This window comes from Rhinoraja longicauda, chromosome 5 (assembly GCF_053455715.1).
Source record: "Rhinoraja longicauda isolate Sanriku21f chromosome 5, sRhiLon1.1, whole genome shotgun sequence".
NCBI lineage: Eukaryota > Metazoa > Chordata > Chondrichthyes > Rajiformes > Arhynchobatidae > Rhinoraja > Rhinoraja longicauda.
Genome location: NC_135957.1, coordinates 49,565,906 through 49,582,657, shown reverse-complemented (window position 1 = coordinate 49,582,657; position 16,752 = coordinate 49,565,906). Strand labels below are relative to the sequence as shown.

Below are 16,752 nucleotides of genomic sequence, written 5' to 3'. Positions count from 1 at the left end.
AAACTATCTCGGTTGAATGATTTTTTTTCTAATCACTGGTTGTGGTCTGTCCAGATAGTTCTGTTTTCACACTTTCATTACATCTTCATTAATATTTGAGCTACATGCCAAAAATGTATTTGTGTTGTAGAAATGTCCAGTGTGATGCCCAATTAGACTGTGGATAATGCATAAAATCTCTGAGATCATCTGTTCTATTGGGTTCATCAAACATGCCCGTTTTATCTCAGTTCTGGGTACTGGGGATTTGAGGTCTACCCTCAAGGCCTGAAATTTCACCATGGGAGCTGTGCGCATTGGCAGAATGACAACAACGTTACTTTAAGGCAAGTTGGATAGAAAAAATTATGTCGTTCTATTGTTATTGACATTTCTTTCAATGTGTTCTCCTCGACTACACAATTAATTTATTGTACTCTAAGTCTATTTCCAGAGAATGGGTTAATTTGACATTTTCTGTCTCGAAGGGTCATGGAGACTCATTTATTGAAAGCATTTAAATTGGAGATAGGTGCCTTTTTGAAAGATCGGGGAATTGAGACCAATGGGGTATTGGCACAGAAGATGACGGCATGGTAGCGCAGCGGTAGAGTTGCTGCTTTACAGCGAATGCAGCACCGGAGACTGAGGTTCGATCCTGACTACGGGTGCTGCACTGTAAGGAGTTTGTACGTTCTCCCCGTGACATGCGTGGGTTTTCTCCGAGATCTTCGGTTTCCTCCCACACTCCAAAGACGTACAGGTATGTAGGTTAATTGGCTGGGTAAATGTAAAAATTGTCCCTAGTGGGTGTAGGATAGTGTTAATGTACGGGGATCACTGGGCGGCACGGACTTGGTGGGCCGAAAAGGCCTGTTTCCGGCTGTATATATATGATATGATATGATATGATATGACGCTCAGTGCATCTTCTTAATGTTAAACGGCAGAGAGGTTTGAGGGACCAAGTGGCTTACTCCTGCTCCTGCTGTCCTGTTCTCTACTGTATGCTTTTTACCTTTGGACTTTCATTTGGTTCAGTGAAGAAGGGTCTCGACCCGAAATGTCACCCATTCCTTCTCTCCCGAGATGCTGCCCGACCTGCTGAGTTACTCCAGCACTTTGTGAATAAATACCTTCGATTTGTACCAGCATCTGCAGTTATTTTCTTATAATTAACCGTCCAATTATTGAAATGTTAAATCAAACTAAGAACAACAATAAGGATGCAATTGTAAACAGACCATCTCTCTGAGTTATATTTTCCAACTTTGCCTTTTTTAATGCAACCAGTGTTTGACTTATGCACTCGATAGTACTGGTGAGCCTGCTGATACTGTATTAAAAAGATGCTCCATCTTACTAAAAGCGAATCTCCTGAAATAAATCAAAATGATGTGCAACCATATTTTGCAAGGAAATGAAATACACAGATGTGGTACATTGATATTTTATAGGTGCAATAGTGCTGAATGAAGGGCCCAAGCCAGTTTAGTGGTCAATCCTCAAATGAAGACTCCAAACATGAGAGCACTTAATAAGTGCTACAGTGGGTAAATTAATTAGCTACTGCAAAACTTAGTCATGACATAGCATCAGAGTATGGCCTAGTCCAATATGCAAAGAGAATAATGCTTATAATTATTTAGCTTTTGTCATAGGCCAATTTTCTCAAAGCAAGATGTCATATTCCAACCAGATGCAAGAACTGAGCAGATAAACAGTGAAGCTGCCCAAACCTTTCTCCACATCCTACAATTACCACATCATTGTAAACATGTGAACATCATCGTATGGCGTTCGTTCTTCATTTACATCTCATCATCATAGAAACATAGAAACATAGAAAATAGGTGCAGGAGTAGGCCATTCGGCCCTTCGAGCCTGCACCGCCATTCAATATGATCATCCAGCTCAGTAACCTGTACCTGCCTTCTCTCCATTACCCCTGATCCCTTTAGCCACAAGGGCCACATCTAACTCCCTCTTAAATATAGCCAATGAACTGGCCTCAACTACCTTCTGTGGCAGAGAATTCCACAGACTCACCACCCTCTGTGTGAAGAAATGTTTTCTCATCTCGGTCCTAAAAGACTTCCCCCTTATCCTTAAGCTGTGACCCCTAGTTCTGGACTTCCCCAACATCGGGAACAATCTTCCCGCATCTAGCCTCTCCAACCCCTTAAGAATTTTATATGTTTCTCTAAGATCCCCCCTCAGTCTTCTAAATTCCAGTGAGTATAAGCCTAGTCTATCCAGTCTTTCTTCATATGAAAGTCCTGCCATCCCAGGGATCAATCTGGTGAACCTTCTCTGTACTCCCTCTAAGGCTAGAATGTCTTTCCTCAGATTAGGAGACCAAAACTGCACACAATACTCCAGGTGCGGTCTCACCAAGGCCCTGTACAACTGCAGCAGAACCTCCCTGCTCCAATCTTTCAGTTGGATTTCACACTGGAAACAAGCGAGCCTTTCTGAAACAAGGAACTGAGGATGCTGGTTTACAAAAGAAGACACAGTACTGGAGTAGCTCAGCAAGTCAGGCAGTATCTCAGGAGATCAAGAGCTCCATGTTGTTATGAGATGCTGCCTGACCCACTGAACTGATCCAGCACACTGAGTCTTTCTGTTTCTACATTACACCTCTTAATCAGATGCTGACTGCATCAAAAGTGTAAAATACATGAAATGCCCAAAGTTAAAAAAAGCTAAGTCAGATTCATTCCCTTGCCCTTCCTGTGTCTCAACTTCCTGCCTTCTCTCCACCTCCTCTACTCCACCCTTCTTTCTTGCCTTACCCATTCCTGCACATTCTCTCCAGCCCCTCTTTCCCCTACCCTCATAAACCCCATCACCCCCCCACCCCCTTCCCTAACTCTGACACTTAGTAGTCGATTTGTAAACCACACACAGATTTTAGCTTAGTTTGCTGGATGGCCATCAGTAGCTACTCATCTGGCCAATGTTTCAGTTCCCAGTGTGCAGTAAGACAGCGTGCCCTTATCAGGATTGCATCAAGGCAAGTTCATGCAGCACATCAAGATTTAAATCAGAAATATTCCCAAGTCATGAGGAAAAGCCTCTACACGTTTCAACATTTTTCTCATTATTGGCAGTCAGTATCTGATTAAAACATCAGAGCAGTCAGAAAGGTACAATGGAAGTCTAAAGGGCTGCACAGCATTGTCAGTTTCTATTAATTCTGACACAGATCATGTAAGTGATTCACAAATCGGTTAAAATTATTCTTATTAGCACATATGAATGAAGCAATCTGCAAGGTGAAATTATGCCCTGAATGTTATTATGATACTAGCTACATTTTAAGAGGACGTGGGTTTGGGAGGAAAATTAGTAAAATGATCAGTGCATAGGGAAGCCACCACTGACAATCTAAACTTACATTTAACTCTAATCCGTTAGACGTTGTGTAACAGGCATCCTCAGAGAAGACTGGTGCTTAATTTCAATATGCTAATTACTCAATTTTAACAAAGTTAACATAACGTTAATTGAGGTTCATGGATTTCACATGGTGAGTCAATGGCTTGCTTAAGTACAATGAAAGCTAGGCAAGTGCAGGGATGTAATTGAGGAGTCTGAACACGACAGGGAGATAGATATACCAAGTGTTACTCACAATTTGAGGCTGTTTTCACGCCTGCTTCTATTAAAGACTCTATTCATTGTAATGGGACTATTTGAATATAAGCACATCACGTTTGCACTCTTGATCCGTCAGTTTAACAAGAAATTTAAGATACATTATTTTAGGGCTCCGATGAGGATCAGCATGTGCTGCAGCATCATTAATGAAGGAAAGACAACTTGAGAGACCTGAACAGTGTAGGCCCAGGAGCAACACAACAAATGCCACATTAAAACCAGAGGTGGGGCTGAACAAGCCAGCAGCAACATTAAGATGAGCAGATCAAGTGTTGCCCTTTCGTACACATCTGCCAGAAAAGTTGAGATGTGTTCCCTCTGCACAATATTGTGCCTTAGCAAGGTTGAGCCAAGAGTCATATCATATCATCATCATATCATATATATACAGCCGGAAACAGGCCTTTCCGGCCCTCCAAGTCAGTGCCGCCCAGTGATCCCCGCACATTAACACTATCCCTTGATAAGGCTTGTAGGACAGTGCATCTCCAGACATTTCCGAGGAGGAGGAAAATAAATGTGATGCAGCAAATGTACCAGAAGAGGTGCACATGACAGCCTGGCATCATTATTTGCAGGATTGTCCTCCCACCGATCCAACCATCTGGCAAGCATCTTGAAAACCTACCATTGCTCGCATCCCCCCACCAACATTATCCCACACAAAGCAGTCAGTAAAAAAAGTAAAGCTTTACTTTCACAAATGCACAAGACCCTCCCAGCTCCATCCCACACATACAGCAATATTAAAGAGGATGATTTAATGACTTACCACTCAACACAAATGAAATGGCCAATTTCAGCATCCAATAATTGGCAAGAATGAAATGGAAAAAATAAATCATATGTGACTCGTACAAAAACAGAATTTAAGTTTTAAATAGTATATATCATTGGATATATCCCTTTGTATTTCATTGCATCTTTATTGGTTTTTCTTCCTAGCACTGGCCAATTGTGAATACAAGGGAATAAATCTGAAGTCATGCACTGCACTTGGCAATGGGAAAAAGCAGAATTGGTGACAGATTGACAATGGAAATTGATAGTGAAGAGCCCCTGAAAAATGTGTGCAAGTAGACTTGGAATACTGATCTAAGAGAACAAAGAGGAGATAGTCAAGAGTCAAGAGTCAAGAGTGTTTTATTGTCATGTGTCCCAGATAGAACATTGAAATTCTTACTTGCTTGCTGCAGCACAACAGAATATGTAAATATAGTACACTTTAAACAATATTATAAACGAGAGAGAAAAAAAGTTCAGTGTGTACATATACACATATATATATAATATACAAACAATAATAGTGCAATAATAATAATAATAATAATAATAATAATAATAGTCGATTGTAGTTCAGAGCTTATTTGAGGTTGTAGTGTAGGCTGTAGGGAAGAAGCTGTTCCTAAACGTTAGAGTTTTCAGGCTCCTGTACCTTCTTCCCGATGGCAGGGGTGAAATGAGTGTGTGGCCAGGATGGTGTGGGTCTCTGATGATGCTGGCTGTCTTTTTGAGGCAGCGACTCCGATAAATCCCTTTGATGGTGGGGAGGTCAGAGCTGATGATGGGCTGGGCAGTGTTCATAACTTTTTACACTTTTCCACTCCCGGGCGTTCAAGTTGCCGAACCAGGCCATGAAGTCAATAGTCAATAGTCGTTTATTTGTCACATACACATAAATGTGCAGTGAAATGAAACATTACCCACAGTTCAACAATAAAACCAATAAGAATAATCAATAAAAATGCAACACACATACAATCACAAACTAACACCAAACAAAAGAAACATCCATCACAGTGAGTCTCCTCCAGTCCCTCCTCACTGTGATGGAAGGCCAGAATGTCTTTTCTCTTCCCTGCCGTCCTCTCCCGCGGTCAGGCTGTTGAAGTTGCCACGTCGGGGCGGTCGGGGCTCCCGACATTGAAGCCCCCACCGGGCGGAGAAAATCCCGCGGCCTATTTCAGGCCGCGCCGGACAGTGAAAGGTCCGTGGCGGGCCGACCCAAGCCCCGCGATTCGAGGCGGGCAAAGACGCTGTCGCTGCCAGAGCTCCCAATGTCGGCCCCCACCCAGGGGCCTGTGGGCCTCCGACGTCCTCGCGGCCCGCGCCCAAGCCTCCAGAGACGAGTCGCAGCCGCTCCCGCAGCATCCGAAGGCAGCCATCGCCGCAGGTGGTGAGTCCGGGCTGCAGGCTCTGCGAACCAGAGCCCCAGGTGGTCCCAGGTGCATGGCCGGTGGTAGGCCGCAGCGGGAACGGAGACACGACACAGAAACAAAGGTCGCGTCTCCGTTCGGGAGAGAGAATGTTACAGTTCCCGTTCCCTCCCACCCCCCCCACCCCACATAACATACAAACACTACACCATATTAAAACTACAATTCAGACAAAAACAACAAAAAACACAAAAGACAGACGGACTGCAGGCAAGCCGCAGCTGCGAGGGCAGCGCTGGCCCCTCCTGCAACCAGTCAATATGCTCTCTACTGTACACCTGTAGATGTTCAAGAGAATCCTCTCTGACATATCGAATCTCCGTAATCTCTCTCCACCATTGTCCCGTTGATATAAACAGAATTGTGGGTCCTCATCTTTCCTCTTCCAAAGTCCACAATCAGTTCATTGGTTTTACTGATATTGAGAGTCAGGTTGTTGTGCTGGTACCATTTGGTCAATCGGTCGATCTCACTTCTATGCTCTGACTCATCACCATCTGTAGTTCGTCCAACAACGGCGCTGTCGTCTGCAAACTTGAAGATGGAGTTCGCACTGTGTCTGGCTACACAGTCATGAGTATAGAGTGAGTAGAGCAGGGGACTGAGCACGCAGCCTTGAGGTGCTCCCGTACTGATTGTTAATGAGGAAGAAGTGTTTCTGCCAATTCGAACAGACTGTGGTCTGTGGACGAGGAAGTCAAGGATCCAATTGCAGACGGATCGCAGAGACCCAATGCCGTGAACTTGGTAATCAGCTTGGAGGGGATGATGGTATTGAACGCCGAGCTGTAGTCTATGAACAACAGCCTGACATGTATTTTTATTGTCCAAGTGGTCCAGTGCGGAGTGGAGAGCCAGTGAGATCGCATCCTCCGTTGACCTGTTGTGACGGTAGGCAAACTGCAGTGGGTTGAGATTCTTGTTGAGGCAGAAGTTGATATGCACCATAACCAATCTCTCAAAGCACTTAATCACCATGGACATTAGTGCCACTGATCGATAGTTGTTGAGGCACGCCACCTTACTCTTCTTGGGCACCGGTATTATTGATGCCCTCTTAAAGCAGGTGGGAAACTCAGACCTCAATAATGAGAGGTTGAAAATGTCCACAAAAACTCCAGGCAGTTGGTCTGCACAGGTTTTGAGAACTCAACCGGATCCAGGTGCTTTCCGGGGGTTCACCCCCTGAAGAATCTGACGTCGGCCTCTGTGACTGTGACTATAATACCATCAGGGCGTATGGGGGCTCGGGAAGGCACATCAGTGTTCTGCCTTTCAAAGCGTGCATTGAACCCATTGAGCTCGTCAGGGAGTGATGCTTCGCTGTCACTTGAGCTGCCTCCTGATTTTGCCTTGTGGGAGGTGATGGCATTCAAGCCCTGCCACAGTTGCCGAATATCCGCCCCATCCTCCAGCTTGGAGAGAAAGTCCCTTTTGGCCTTTTTGATGGCCTAGTCAAGTTCATATCTGGACTTCTTATAGACATCTGTGACACCAGATCGGAATGCCCGGGATCTGGTCTTCAGATCTGGTCTCTCCTGGTTCATCCAAGGAGATCCGCCAACAAGTAAAACAAATAGCAAAAATCCCCATAAGATGTGACATGAACAAGGCATGATTCATCAATATGTAGATGGCACTAAAAGAAGTGGTATGGTGGACACTGAAAATGGTTAAGAAGAATTACAGCAAGATCTTGATCAGCTGGACAAGTGGGCCAAGGAATGGCAAATGGAATTTAATTCAGATAAGTGTGAGGTGTTGCATTTCGGGAAGTCAAACCAGGCAGGACCTTCGTAGTGAACAGTAGGGCCCTGAAGAGCGTGGTAGAGCAAATGGATCTAGGAGTAGAAGTATATAACTCCCTGAATGTGGTGTTACAGAGAGATAGGATGATGAATGACGAAGGCCTTTGTCACTCTGGCCTTCATCAGTCAGGGAAGTGCATTTAGAGGTTAGGACATTATGTTACAGTTGTGCAAAACATTCATGAGGCTGAATTTGGAGTAATATATTCAGATGTAGTCACCCTGCTACAGCAAAGATACGGGACTCATGTTGTCGACCTCCCCGTGGTGAGCCCTGTCAACTGACCTCAGTCAGGCGAACGACAACAAACAGAGACAGCAGAAGCAGAAGCAGCTTCATAACTTCTGTTGCCTCAAACGCAAGAATAAGAAGCAAAGATATCATTAAACTGGAAAGAGTGCAGAAAATATTTGTGAGGATGTTGCCAGGACTTGAGGGCCTGAGCTATATGGAAGGGTTGGGCAGGCTCGGACTTTATTCCTTGGAGTGTATATAATCATGAGAGGAATAGAGCTTTGATGTACGGCAGTCTTTTTCCCAGGGTAGGGGAATCAAGAACTAAATCAATAACTGCACGATGGGGCAGTGGTAGAGTTGCTGCCTTACAGCACCAGACACCTGGATTCGATCCTGACTATTGGTGCTTATCTGTACGGAGTCTATACATTCTCCCCGTGTCCTGCGTGGGTTTTCCCCGGGTGCTCCGGTTTCCTCCCGCACTCCAAAGACATATAGGTTTGTAGGCTATTTGGCTTGGTAAAATGGTAACTAGTCTGTGTTGAATAGTGTGAATGTGCGGGGCTCGCTGGTCGGCGTGGACTCAGTGGGCCGAAGGGCCTGTTTCCACGCAGTATCTCTAAACTGAACTAAACTAAACTAGAGGACATAGGTTTAAGGTGAAAGGGAAAGATTTAATAGGAACTGGAGGGGCAACCTTTTCACATAGAATATAGTAGGCATATGGAAAGAGCTGCCAAATGAAGTATTTGAGGCAGGTACAGTAACAACATTTAAAAGACATTTGGACATGCATTTTGATAGGAAAGGTTTAGAGTGATATGCAGAAAAACATGGGTAAATGGGACTAATTTAGATGGGCATCTGGGTACGACATACTGTAGATGAATGGGTTTGCTTCCATACTGTATGACTCTATGACGATACTCAATGTTACTGCATGATCTGAAGCAGCGTGGATAAGTTTTCATATACATTCTGATTAATGGTTAGCAGGAGAGAAAGCATTGGGGGTTACCTACCTGGTGCATGAGGAAGTGATATCACAAATTGACTTGATCAAATGTTGGAGAGAGAGGAGAAATCAATTTATCGTGGTTCATTTTGGAACCAAAAATATAGGAAAGCATTGATAATATCTTAACAGGGGGTTGTTGAGGGCTATGAGGAATATTAAAGAAAAAAACCGGGATTGAAAATAGAACTAGGGATATAGAGTCATAGAGTCATACAGTATGGAAACAGACACTTCGGCCCAACTTGCCCATGCCGGCCAAGATGCCCCATCCACATTAGTCCCATCCGCCCGCATTTGACCCATATCTCACTACACCTTTCCTATCCATGTACCTGTTTACATTTTTTTTAAAGAGGTAAACATAGAAACATAGAAACATAGAAAATAGGTGCAGGAGTAGGCCATTTGGCCCTTCGAGCCTGCACCGCCATTCAATATGATCATGGCTGATCATCCAGCTCAGTAACCTGTACCTGCCTTCTCTCCATACCCCCTGATCCCTTTAGCCACAAGGGCCACATCTAACTCCATCTTAAATGTAGCCAATGAACTGGCCTCAACTACCTTCTGTGGCAGAGAATTCCACAGACTCACCACTCTGTGTGAAGAAATGTTTTCTCATCTCGGTCCGAAAAGACTTCCCCCTTATCCTTAAGCTGTGACCCCTGGTTCTGGACTTCCCCAACATCGGGGAATCGGGGAAGGATATGTTCAAGTTGCTGGTGTAAAATAGAAGAGTTTCATGGGATGATGTCCCCAGCTTTGTGGTAGGAAGAAACTGTCCTGTTGAATTGAACTCCTCTGAACCAAGCTGGAACTAAGCAGCTTTAAATTAAATTAGTTTTGAGAAGTATTCAAAAAATAAGTTAAGGTAATACAGAACTGATTTATACCTTATGTATTACATTAATATACTGGAAAAATGTGATGATCTGGAACAATGAGTCCCCTGAAAGCTTCTGAAAGTGATATTGTGAATCACTATATTATAAGAGGCGTGATGTTATAACAGGCATGTAGAATAATTATTTTGGATCAGCGTTTAGTGTGGTAGCAAATGAGAGCACCCTGGATGGTAATGCTGAGATCATAGATGATAGTAATATTCAAGAAAAGTAGTCAGTCTGAAGAAGGGTCCCAAGTTCAAACCTCCCCTATCTTTTCCTTCCACAGATGTGGCTGCCTGGCCCACTAAGTTCCTCCAACACTTTGTGTTTTAGTCAAGATTCCAGCATCTGCAGTTCCTTGCATCTCAAGTAAAGTAATACTGAATTAAGAATGAGAATTTACCATAATCCAAGTGAGGTAAATGTCATACGAGAATTTTGCCCGAACAGTCTGTGACCCAGAAGCGCTATGTTTTTAAAGCCCATAGCAGTGCAGCCAGTGGGGCTGTATTTAGAACCCATAATGCTACAGCTGACAACTCTTTGTTTAAATTCCCACACACTAAGCCGACAGTGCTCTGATTAAACCTTTGCACGCCAAACCAGCAGCGCTGTGTGTATTGCTTTACGAGGCAAGTCTGTTGCGCTGTGTATTGTTTTACACGCCAGTCTGCGACTGATAGGGCAAAAGGGGGGGCGGGGGGACTCACTCGGATGCAGTCCCTTGCCATTGGTTATAGTTTGATTGGGAGCAGTGCTCTTGGCCAGGAATTACCGGAGGTTATTTCAACAGCTGATTTCTTACCTATATAAAGGCAGGCGCCAGTAAGCCATAGGTTAGTTCAAGTTCATGTCCGAGAGGGGTTCACTGGCGGACTGAGTCATGATCAGCGCCGTGGACAGAAGGAGAGAGAGAGAGAGAGAGAGAGATATGTGCTGCTGTAAAACGGAACCTGCATATACCAAGCCAAGTATTGTTTTATGTTCTCTCTCTTGCCAATATCACTGATTTGTAACTAAACAGACGACTGAGCCTTTTTCTGTTCTAGTCAGATCCTTGAACCTGTTCCCTTGTAGCAGTAAATAACAGCAAAAAAGAAAACAATGGTATTAAAGATGGATAACTGTGAGGACCAGATAATTCCTATTTCAAGGTTCAAACAAATTGATGAGAACAATGCAGCCATGTAATCTTTTGAAATTCTCTCAATTCAGCACTTGTAGATCGAACATTTGGAAGTACCATTACATTAGTTAAACAAATGAAAGATGATTAATCTGAAATCTTAGCCATTTCTCTCTCCATAGTTCCAGCAGTTCTGCTTTCGTTACACTAATAGGTATGAGGTCATTAATTTGTGCAAAACAAGAATGGGTTGCATTGATTATTCTTTGCCAATCGAGGCAGCTGAAATCTGTATTTGGATGTCAAGCAATTTACTGTATCATCAGAACAAAAGTTGTGATAAATTAATATATTTGAAAAGCTATTATCACTTTGTGACAAAATATTCTTTTCTCAGCTACCTTGTTATTATAAGTAGGCCTATAAAAGCATTAAAAGAGAAGACAAAAAAGATTGATGTTCAATATGCTGAACCTATAAATCACAATGAAAGAAATAGATGAATGGGAGTTGGAGTTGGCCACTTGCACTTCCAGCCTTACTCACCACTCCATAAGATCATGGATATTGCATGACTTAACTTCACTGATCCAACTTTGCCCCAACTTAATATAACATCTTTGGCTTTTCAAACTTCTCAACCCCTGACATAAACATAGGATTTAACCCAACATCTTCTGCAGTGTGCAAAATAAAGTTCCGATCTTTGATCATTCTGTGTGGATATACTTCCAAATTACTCCTGAAGTTTCAAGAGTGTTTATTTGTCACATACACTGGATATAGAAACATAGAAACATAGAAAATAGGTGCAGGAGTAGGCCATTCGGCCCTTTGAGCCTGCACCGTCATTCAATATGATTATGGCTGATCATCCAGCTCAGTAACCTGTACCTGCCTTCTCTCCATATCCCCTGATCCCTTTAGCCACAAGGGCCACATCTAACTCCCTCTTAAATATAGCCAATGAACTGGCCTCAACTACCTTCTTTGGCAGAGAATTCCACAGACGCACCACTCTCTGTGTGAAGAAATGTTTTCTAATCTCGACCCTAAAAGACTTCCCCTTTACCCTTAAGCTGTGACCCCTGGTTCTGTACCCCCAACATCGGGAACAATCTTCCCAGCATCTAGCCTCTCCAACCCCTTAAGAATTTTATATGTTTCTATAAGATCCCCCCTCAGTCTTCAGGGGATCAGGGGATATGAAATGGAACAATGAATTTCTTACTTGCTGCAACTTTAAAGGCCCATTAAACGTAATAATAAAATAAATACAATAAATTAACAGATATTCTAAGTAAATTAGACAATTATAGGGCAAAACCTAAAGTGCATCAGGCAGCTTAGACTATGCTTCCTACATTTAGACTCCCTAACCATTTGAATTCATTTCTCTCTCTATCCCTGAATATCCCTTAACCTCTGGAAATGTTTAATTAAATCTTCCCTTAAACTTATAAATTCCAGAAATTGTGAAAAAACTTCTCACTATTTAACCCCCCAAAATGGATGAATCTATAGTGGAAGGCCAACATACCCTTTCTAAAGAGCAATGTCCAGAACTGAACACAGAGCTTTGCACAGCTACACTGTAACTTCTACCTCTTATAATCTATAGAGTACAGTATTTAATTAGTAATTTTGATTACTTTTTGCATCTTTCTTTAATTCTTTAATCATCTACTTACATGAGCATCTGTGCCTTTGGAGATCCACTATTTAAATTTCAGCAGTGAAATGAGGTGCACCTCTCATAGTTCGATACCAAAGTGAATATGAGCCACTCTTGCTCCTTACAGGATATGGCAGCAACCATCTGAGTGAATCTACACAGTACTGACTCAAGGCAGGTCTAACCTTCCTTTGGTTTGAAGAGCAAAACTGTGCACACTACTGAGGTATGGTCACACCACGTTCTTGGATGGGCAATTGCAGCAAGACATTTTCACTCAGGTGATTAGCAGCACTCTTCCTCCTACTCTAACATTTTCTCCATTTGCCCTGCTATCCATAAACCTGTTATCTTTAGTATACAGACTTGACCATTTTGCAGCCATCTTAGTAATAACCCTCAGATCTTGACCTTCAAGTTGAATTTTGCCTATAATTCATTCATTTTTAATTCTCCCTGTCAAATGCTTTATTCAGATTTGTCATGTCTTTTGGCTGGTTTAATTATCTTTTATCGTTTGGGTCTTATTATACCCACGGTACCTGAAGCACAGTTTTTGAATATCAATTCTCCTTTTTCATTTGTTTTAGAATTTTTCTTCATTTCATCTGTATCAGCCTAAATCTCCTTCCTGTTTCCTACCTTAAAGTCCTTGTGATCTGCTATCCATCCTTGTTACTGGGCTCCCACATGGAATCCACCCCAACAATAAAATCCCTTCTTGTCAAATGGCATAAATTATATAGTAGAAAAATAAGCAAGTAAACTTTCCAGATGCAAAATGTTAGCAGTTCTGATATCATTGAAGATGTAAAACTGAAATCCATCACTAGGTATATCTTGTTATGTAGTGTGATTATTTCTTTGGAGCTTTTCTGGTGTTACTGTCATACCCTCACTGACAGTGCACTGGAAATTCCCTCTTCATGCACAAACACAGCTTCTGCTTTGATTCTGGTGAACTTAGGGCACTATACTTAAGGGCACTATACTTGCAGCAACTATAAGGAACTCTTCGATTACCCTAGGCACTTTGACCACAAAATGTTTCAATTCACCTCTCTTAAGCATAATGGATAACAAAATTTGTACTCTCTCTGGCAAACGTACAAGGATAAATATAGCTTTAAATACATAAATGCAATAGCTATAAAATTAGATTTTATTTTAAGTGTTTAAGGATATGCGGTGTAGATGGTGTAGATGGAGTTGATGTAAGGGTTAGTTGCTCCATCTGCTCTGTGGTGCTGCCGATGGCTGCCACGGTGTGCTGCTCCTTGCTGTTTCGTATGTATTTGTTTGTTTGTGTTGTCTTAAGTAATCCCACAAAGATCACTTTCACGAGAGAGGTACTCCTTAACATCAGACATACGGTACCTTCAAACATTGTTCCTGATTTTTCTTACTCGCTGGATTATTTGGACATACTCGTTGGCGGGGCTGTGGCAGCGTCCAAGGACTTGAAACAGAGGAGGACCCGTGGGAAGCGCTCTGGAGCACTCACCCGACTCCGGCGATGAGGATTACGCACACCGCTCCCGAGTATATTCCTCGCAAATCTACGTTCTCTCAACAACAAAGTGGATGAACTGCAACTCCTGTGCCACACTAACAAGGACTTCTCTCGAGGCGCTGCTCTGTGCTTCACCGAGACTTGGCTGTGTGAGTCGACCCCGGACAGCGCGCTGCAACTGGCTGGCTTTCAACTACACAGAGCCAACCGCGATGCAGAGGCAGCGGGAAGATCAAGAGGAGGTGGAATATGCTTCTATACTAACCAGGACTGGTGCAGCGACATCAGGGTACTGTCTAACTTCTGTTCCCCCAATCTAGAATCATTCTTTATAAACTGCAAACCCTTTTATTATCCGAGGGAATTTACCTCTTTTATTCTTGCTGGAGTTTACATCCCCCCAAGCCTGCGTACGTGAAGTGCAAACGCAACTCGCTGACCAGGTATTGAGGGTAGAGAGTGACTTCCCGGACTCCATGGTCATTGTTTTGGGGGACATTTGTGAGCGGAGCACCAAGGCACATTCCTTGTATATGCATACTTGGCCAATAAACTTATTCATTTATTCATTCATTCATTCATTCATTCATTCATTCATATCTAACTAAGTTGCTGTAAGAAAGCTGAATTGTAATATGTCCACTGTGGGACATGTAGGACGCAGCAGACATTTTGTCATTCTGCTGCTTTCCGTGGGAAGATAGATTATCACAATTTTTCAAAGAAATGTGTGCATGTCTATAATGGCCTTGGACAACCTATTCTAATGCAACGCCCTACACACGTGTCAGCTATCAAGACATCACATACACCAAGTTGACTTAGGGTGCCGCACGCCTTTTTACTTCCACATTCTTTTTTCATAAATTAGATTTATTAAAGCAAACTTGGAATGTAACTATATTTGTTTCTAACATTCAAAATTATGTACCTGTAATTGCTGAACATCAGTCTTGGACATAAATTTCCTCCTGCTCTTACACTATTCCATTTAGGTTTCCATTGGAGCAAAGGTGTGGGTCATAAAAGGCGCTTCTTCAGTCATGCCTTCAAATTTTCACAATTTTCTGAGCTACAATTGTTAATTTGTTCTATATCTGAAAATATCTTTACCATTGGTCTGACAATAAGATCAATGACTGCTGCTTCCATACAAACTTGACTGCCTCATTTAATGCTCCAACATGGGTATCTCACAGTTCATGTTGGTGCCAATGAGAGGAATAAGGTCACTTTTCCCCTTTATCCACAGGCAATTTGGCCCTTTTTCCAAAAATTGGCTTTGTTTTAGACAGCATGGAATTCTTACCAGAGAAGACATTCACTAAATCACTAATCCCTGCTCCTCACTGTGCGGCTGGAAGGTTGGGATGACCACCTTCCTGTGTCAGTAGGAGGTTCACAATCAGTAAAGCAGGTTCTGCAGACCTGGACCTTGTTGTGCCAAGAGCAATTTAATTCCGTTTAAGAGCAACAGTATAATCTGCCATCATTCATATGGCAGTCGATCCTTAATTATTTTCTTAAGATTAGCAACTGAATAGCTACAAATCATATCTTACTCATTCATAGCTTACTTCCAAGGATACACTTCCAAGGAAGATCGTATTTATACTGCAATTGTTACTGCTCATGTTGTTATAATTTTCTTCATAGTAAAGCCTGTAATGACTGGGAGCTTTTGGTGATATAAGTACTGCACAGTTAACATTTGGTGGCCCATATATAAAATCTTTATAAAAGGAAATATCTGACTTTTCTGACTTTAATATTCGTTTTGCATTCACATTTGCTTCATCCAGTGTTGCAATCAAATTCAGAGCTCACTGAAGAATTAATTCTCATCACACTGACGATCCAACTCTTAAAGGACCATCCATAGTCTTAACCATTCTTTGTTTCAAATTTATAGGTGTCACTTCTCTTTTAGCATCTTTTAACTTCATTGCTACTATTATTAATATAAAACCACCAGCATTTTTTCCCAATGCTAAATACCACTTATTGTTTATTCCGTTCTTCTACTTATTTCACATTGGGGTTTTTTTTGTAGCTGGCGTCAAAATACTTACTAATCAAAATTTAAATACATTTTTTAACCCAGAGGACGCAATCCAATCCTTTATCAACACCATTTTTGATAATTGGCCATTCTGAAAAATACATTTTAATCTTTGGAAAGAATCTCTCATATGGCCACCTACAGCTCAGGTAAAAAAAAACTCTGTTTACATAGTTACTATTTTGAACAATAATACCAATACTTGGTTTCATTTTGTGAGCTCACCATATGTTCACAATAAATATAGTTGTAAATCCTTTATCTTATTTCATATCACCAATAATAGTTATTGTTATCCTTACAGGAGTTGCTATTTTTAGCTGATTAGCATTCCATCAAATGAGAAACATTCCTCCTTTGAGCTTTAGGTTTCATTTCCCTGTATAAATTTGGAAGATTAATAAGAATTTTTTGAACTAAATCTTCCCCTGAGATTGTTCTTCATGACATTACCTCTAATCTGTTGGAGCAGGATTCGTCATCATTGCAAGTTTCATGCAATCATTCCCCCCATTAACTGAATGTTTTAAACTTTCTACTTGAATAAAAGACTGATTTTGGTAA

General features: G+C 42.0%; 1 protein-coding gene across 1 annotated transcript in view; it reads left to right on the top strand.

Annotated features, from left to right (window-relative positions):
- The window catches only part of LOC144593914 (cytochrome c oxidase subunit 1-like), a 66,725-nt gene extending 50,458 nt beyond the window's left edge, over positions 1-16,267 (top strand). The window contains 4 exon segments of the mRNA XM_078400046.1: positions 15,699-15,796; positions 15,798-15,819; positions 16,039-16,227; positions 16,230-16,267. Coding sequence (XP_078256172.1) covers positions 15,699-15,796; positions 15,798-15,819; positions 16,039-16,227; positions 16,230-16,267 — 347 coding nt within the window.
- The last annotated feature ends 485 nt before the right edge of the window (positions 16,268-16,752 follow it).